Source organism: Styela clava, chromosome 3, assembly GCF_964204865.1.
Source record: "Styela clava chromosome 3, kaStyClav1.hap1.2, whole genome shotgun sequence".
Lineage (NCBI taxonomy): Eukaryota > Metazoa > Chordata > Ascidiacea > Stolidobranchia > Styelidae > Styela > Styela clava.
The window spans coordinates 19,807,140-19,814,265 of NC_135252.1; the positions used below are offsets into that span (position 1 = coordinate 19,807,140).

General features: G+C 32.6%; 1 protein-coding gene across 1 annotated transcript; it reads left to right on the plus strand.

Moving 5' to 3' along the window:
• Positions 1–1,762: 1,762 nt before the first annotated feature.
• Positions 1,763–6,070, plus strand: LOC144421095 (uncharacterized). The gene is made up of 4 exons (XM_078111321.1): positions 1,763–1,870; positions 2,994–3,110; positions 4,134–4,217; positions 4,744–6,070. The coding sequence occupies exons 1-4, from the start codon at positions 1,822–1,824 to the stop codon at positions 4,890–4,892; spliced, it is 399 nt and encodes a 132-aa protein (XP_077967447.1). The 5' UTR covers positions 1,763–1,821; the 3' UTR covers positions 4,893–6,070.
• The last annotated feature ends 1,056 nt before the right edge of the window (positions 6,071–7,126 follow it).

A 7,126-nucleotide genomic window follows, 5' to 3' on the forward strand; every position in this document is an offset into this window, starting at 1 on the left:
TATAATAGTTTTCCGTGCATCCCAATATGCCAGGTTCATATTGCTCATGCAGACTTCATAGACAGCAATAAACGAGGTTTTAAACTTATACATCCATTATGAGTCATTTTGAAGTTCAGACAGGTTTATAGACTAAATATGCCAAAGAGAAGAAAAAAGTTGGATCGAATTGCCACGTACAAATAATATGAGATTTCTTTGCTAATACCTTATCACGTACAAATAAAATACTTTTTAAATTTTAATATAATATTTTTAACTGACTATTGATCTTTATTTTAGGCAGTCATATTTTGTTTTGTCTGAAGAAGTTAGACTATTTATCGAAAGCTAACAAATATACTTGCTATTTCGTTGAAAGAGATTATGTTATATTCATTTTTCTTTCTTATACTATCTCGTCCAAGCATCCCTGTGGAAACTGACAAATAAGGTTCCGGAGTAGAAAGTAAACAAGGAGAAAGGACTTGCAGTTCAGTACACAATACCCTAATACAACCCAAATAAAATAAGCTTGCGTTGTTTTTATGCATCTAAACTTGCATTGGAAAACATTTCGAATAAATATAGTGGATGTACAAACATAAGAAATTATTCCCACAGCATTGCATTTTCCTATGATAAACTGTATGTGAGGTGTTTGGCATAAAGGAAGTGAAATAATAATCATTCATATCCAGGTGTCTATTATCGTGTATGATTTAAAAAAAAAGAAACAACAAAAGCATCATTAACACTCTTTTTGTCAAAAAGAGAGAATGGAAGTGCTCTATACGAAAGAGTGTGGCCAATTAATCTAAACACGATATAGTGCGATGCAAATTGTGTTGATTTTCATTTCGTTGTGTGAGATTGACATGGATTACTGTTTCCTGAAATTGAGGTCTCTGGTTTAAATTATAGTTAGAAGCTACTGAATTACAGAGTTAAATAAATGTTGATTCAAGGATAATTTCGCATCTATTTATTAAATTCTATTTTCTCTCAAAATTATTTTGCTGTCCGAAATTGGCAAAGGGCTTTACAGATAAAGTGAGTCTTGCGAACAAAATAATAAAGTTGGTAACATTTTTAGGTGTATAGGCAATAAATGACAGGAAGGAAAAAAAGTTGCAAAAGTAACCTTTTACATTTCAATATACCAGTGGCTAAAGTTTTTATTTTCTTTTTGATCAAATTGTGGAATGGAATAAAATTTTCGATACTGCCGTAGTGTGTGTACCGGGTTAGGCCATAATTTTATTGCGATTCCTCGTTTTAGTTTTATTACGAGTTCGGAGACTGTCTGTGTTAGCCAAGTGAATATACCCCCTGCCTATAGGTTTCAGTTCTTTTACACAACTTGTTGTAAAATAAGCGAACAAAATTAGTTACCTCCATATTATTACACACACTTCTGGATCTCCAAATTTTTAATATTTTTAATCGTTTAGGTAGATAAGCGGAATGCTGATAAGAGAACTTATCACAATTATGCTTATCTGAATAGCAAACCAATTAATTGTTTTAAATGCGTGAACTCGAACAAAACAATTCCCAATATTGTTGAAAACAATTTCATTTTATCTTTTTTAGAAATTGATGTCCAAATCAGTCTATCCTAAATAACTTTGCTTGTCTACCCTTTAACGTAAGACTCTGTCTCTCCAACAAAAGACCTTTATTTTTGGTTTAGAAATGATTCTTTAGCTTGATAGGATACATTTCATGACATCCCAATTTCATGCGTTTTATTTCAGATTGTTTAATTGTTATGCTTTGTTTCAGAAACAAATTTAGTTTTTATTAAAAAGAAGTTGACGGAGTATTTGAAGAAATACCATGAAGTTGTTTCTAGTTGCATGCTGGCTAATAATTGTGGCGTCTACAGGTTAGTAACTTCGATGACTTTTTGAAAGTCACTAAACAAGCACCGAGCAACTGCAATTGCATTAAAATCGCCGAAAAGATTTTTTTTAAATGTAGCTTTTTACATGTCCTTAAATGTCAGTGACTTTTTATTACACGATCTTGTTCTGAGCAAATAGTTTAAATAAATGTAAAAACTCGTTTCTTATCATATCATTTTTGTGATAATAAATGCAGAAATGTTCAACTACTTAAAATATATTATTTTCTCTTCAAGTTGGAATATATCTTTATCAGTATGGTATATAGGTTGACAATGAATTTCAATATTCTCTATACTTATCTTCTTATATTTAGTCCTCTCAACACCTATCTCTATTAATTTATTTTACCTTTTTCAAGTTTTGAAAAATATTTTACCTTTAACAATCCTTTGCTGTGAAAACTAGCAATACCCTTTCAGAATGCTCCTCTCCTCTTCATTGCAAAATAAATGATCACCAGATATAATAAACTTGTCATTTGGGTGCACATGTAGTATGTGAACCAAAATAGCGGACATCGGATCCGTAGTATGTGTACCTGGTTGGGGTTAGGATAAGATATGGATAATTTAAGATCTAAATACTACGGAAGTCACTTGGCTAGTCCCCGAACTCCTAAAATAACCAAAAATGGTAAACTAGAATAAAATTATGTCCTAACCTTAACCTGGTATACATACTACATTCCGGTCCCGCCATCTTGGTTTACATACTACGAGAGCGCCGTCATTTGAATATCGTCATCAATACAACGATTTTAAGTTCTATTCGAAACGTTAAAACTTCTTTTCCATAACTGTGTTAGTGTCGATAACACATCTGGGGTTAAAATCCCATGCCCCCATTTTACCCAAGTCTCAATAAATTGGGTGGGCAGTGCCGAAACGAAATAAATTGTCCTCATCAATATAGAAGCTTATATATCAGTGACTTTCTTTGGCGAAAAGCGTCGAGTGAGCGTTGTATGTTATGGCATATTATTATTTTTCTTTTGTTTAATTTTTTTAATTATTGTATGTAATGGCATAGCCGAGAGGATAAAATATTATATGATATTTATTTTATATTTATTTTACCTCTTATTGATTATTTATTTACCAGGATATGCTATTCAGTGTTATGTTTGCAGCGACTGCAGCGATGTGACGTTATTGGAGAAAAATCAGTTGGTGAACTGCTCGTCTTCTCATTCAGCTTGCCAGAAAACAACCACAAATGGTTGGTACACTAAAAACCGATATTTTAAGGTTCACTCTTTGGGATCACAAAGATGTAATTTGTGGAAAGAAGGGCTCAAAGTTAATATCTTATAGACATCTATCGCCAAAAGTATTATTTGTTTATCACATTTAACTAAAAATTCAGTCTTTTTGAATTAAGTCACTAATTGAACTTTTTGCAGGAGATTATTTTGCAGAACTCATACCTTAACGATCTATTCCGTCTACATATTTTCTATCGCGCGTCTTTGTTTTAAGAATCAAAAATTGGTGTTCAATTTTTCTAATTGTCTCTTTTTGAATGCAAGCGAAAAATGCCTCTTAAATTTTAGCGTTTTATACCAAATATAATGAAGATTAAAGAAATCTCGACTTCAATCACAGCTTTTTTTTTTTTAAAATGTATCATATAAACTACCACAATGGAGCACTGTACCATTCTCATTAATTTAAACACAGAAAACAAAAGCCGGAATAAGGAAGTATTTAATATTTTGATGCCGCTCAATGAAATTTTATGATCACGCGCTGCTAACTGAATGTAGCAAATACATTGTATTTTGTTGCATTTTGAACTGTGTAATTTGCGTTCATTTGAGTATTTTTTTAAACAGTTAAAATTGCGCAAGTTATTAACTGTACTAGGATTAATGGTTTAAGAGTCTTGTTGCACACTAACACAAATATATTTTTATAATCCCTTGTTTCCCAAACGAGAGGCCCCCCATAGGGGAGTCGTAGGCATTTTCTTAGTGGACGTGAAGCTGATTTAAAAATATTTTTATATTTGCCCATGCTTCTTTTTTAATTTTTTTAATTTAGGATATTTACGTTCCATCCACGTATTTTCAACGTGTTTTTGGATAAAACATACTTTCGCCTTACTACCTGTTATTTTTAGCTTATCATTAGCAAGTTATTTTTGAGGTGGGTTGTGAGATTTGAAAAATTCTAAAAAGATTGCACGGTGTAAAAAGTTCGAGAATGATTATACTATATATTATTCAATGTATGTTTCTAGATTCTGTTTCAAGAGGCTGTAGTACAAGTGCTGCCGAAGTCTGTGTTACAATAGCTGCGGGAAGATTTTGCATCTGCAACGGAGGTAAAATTTGATAATTTGTATGAAAATTCTTGGTTAATATCATTGTTAGAAACACGATTGATTTTGAAACATTTTATATATAATTTAAACATGAGCAAGGATCGACAAATTCAAAAATATTTTGATAGATAATCGATGAAACAAAGCGTTACAGTTTGGAACTAAAGTAGGAAGAAACTTATACCAATAGTTCGGACTTTATTACAAAATTAAAAATTTATATCCTTAGCATTTTTAATTAATTTACTTGTGAAGAAGTTTGGTACACATCGTTCCATCCCATGCCTGACAAATAGTAGACGGCTTCCATCTTGTGTTGGTTTTCGATGGTTGTAGTTAGTTTTATCGAGTAATAATGAGTTTTTGGTAGACTTTCGACGGTTATAGCGAATTTTGGGCGATTTGGTGTTTTTAGTGATGACCTTAAAAAATATAAGTTCTTATGTTTAACATTCAGTACAATTCTTGTCTTTTTTAACTTTGGCAGTGTCTTTGATATTGACTTTTATTATTGTTTTGTGCATAGATCGCTGCAACTCGGAGAATGTCTTCCCTGCCGAATTATTCTATACTTTTCCCACAACAACCAGTGGAGCAAGCCATACTCTGCAGAATCTGTACGTTGTTTCCCACCTTGTCCGTGCTGCTTGTGTTGTTGTTCTATTGTTAAATTAAAGAAAGGAAATTGAAATGGATATTTCTCATACGGGTTGTAGCATTGAACCTCTTACAATTCAAACTCTATGTGAATTTATTAATTAGATTATGAGGCTTCTTTGTTTCACGTATAAACGTTTTTGCAAATTAAAGACAACAAACAGTCTTCAGTGTATTGCCTAATTGAATTTTCATTTTTAACAGAATTACAGAAACTTAGATGTATATGTTTACCAAGTGAATCGGGCACTCCAGAAGTGTGTGTACCAATATGGAAGTAAATAATTTTGTTTGCCTACTTTACATCAAGTTGTATAAAGGAACTGATTTCTACGGGCTGGGGGTATATTCACTTGTCTAACGAAAACATTCCCCGAACTCGTAATTAAACTGAAATAAGGAAAATTGTAATAAAATTATGGCCTCTTCCTAACACGGTACACACACTACGGGAGTACCGTGAATCGAATTCAACTATTGTTTTATAATTGAATCGGTTGTGCTATTTTTGAATCGTTTTTAAACTCGAAGCATGATAGTTTAAATTGGATGAGAGTTTAAACTTGGGCAATTAATCTTGCCTAACAAGAAAACGGAGATATGAATCCATATTTCAAAACCGAGTGACGCTTTTGGTACTTATTGACGTCATATGCCATGTCTATTCTTTATATGACGAACTTGGAATTATGTTTATATGGAACTGTAGTTATATGGAGTTCAGTTACTCGAACAGTAAGGCCAAAGCCCATCTTTTTGATGAGTCTGATTTGTTTTTACGGCAAAATTGGTCTCTTGAGCGTAATAATTTATACCAGTATTTCTTTTATGATTCTTCTTTGTAATTGACTTTTTCTTTGGCGCCACCACATGCTTGTAGTACGATTCCATTGATATCTCATAGCGTCTGAATAAATGTTTGTAATTCTCATTGCACATCAGGGGTTTTGAGGGATTCTGTAATATTAATCACTTCACGTTGAGTACTTTGCTTTCAACGAATATTTACATAAAAGTACTTTTTCTTGAATTACCTTCCAGATATTGCCCCTTGTTTATATTTTTTCATGTACCTTATTTGTGTAAAATTGCTCACAGAAACAAGATATATTATTATATTACTTTGGCGGCACCAATTCAGAATTTTTGTTTTCTTCTAGGTCCCCAAGAATGATAAAATAAATGATCAAAACATGCTTGTATTTTCTGTTTGTACTGTGTTGCACATTATGTACGCTATTGTATGATGCCGCCTAGAGCAGGGGAGGGACATGTGTGAAACAGAGGGTCGCACCTCGCTGTTCGCTTTGCATAAGCTTTATAACTCTTATATAATAAATTGGACTTATGCATCGGCTTTGCAACGTGGAGGGATTGAAAATACTCGCTCGTACTAGATTCAACTAAATTGAAAACTCGTTTCTCCGGCTGCATACCATTCAAATTTAGCATTTATCCGCGGGACGTACAATTTTTCCTTGCCGCATTTTGCCCGCGGGACACAGGTTGCACCCCCTTGGACTAGAGTTTAGTGTGTTAGATTTCTCTATGCTGTATCGTAATTTAAAGACTTCATGTTCGACTCCACTTTCGCCAGGGTATACCAAATAAAATTTGGCAGGAAAACACCGAATCAGAAAGATTCTGTTCCTATAAAAAGAGTATCTTATTAGTTATAATAAATGTCAGTTTGTCTGGATTAGATCAAACATGCGCCTCATTTTCAGTAGACTTCATGTTTTATATAATGGGGTTATATAATACCAAGTTCCTGTTATGCGTGGATTTTAGTAACTTTAAAACCGAGCATGCACTTTTAATATTCCTATACATTTGAGTATTTGATTTTAGAAGAAGAAACAATTTTATTGCATATGGTTAGTAGACAATTTTGGCCATTGATTTAATTTTAATGAAGAACGCGCATTTTGTTCCAAGGGGATAAAATATTTTGTTTTATTCCAAAACATCTTTAACAAAATTTTATTTATTTTATTTAATTTTCCATATGCGTTAGATTTATTAAATTTGTCCTTTTTTACAATAAGATTCTCAAATATGTCGAAAAGCCTTCACGCTTTAATCACATTTCAAATATTTTTGCTATGCGTTTAGCAATAATTTAGTTATTATCTATTCATGCTCAATCAGAATGAACCACGATTATACCATTTGACGTAACACGCGATGTTACATAATACCAATATGGTTTCCATAGACCGGTGTTATAAGTTGCCGCGCTTTGGTATATG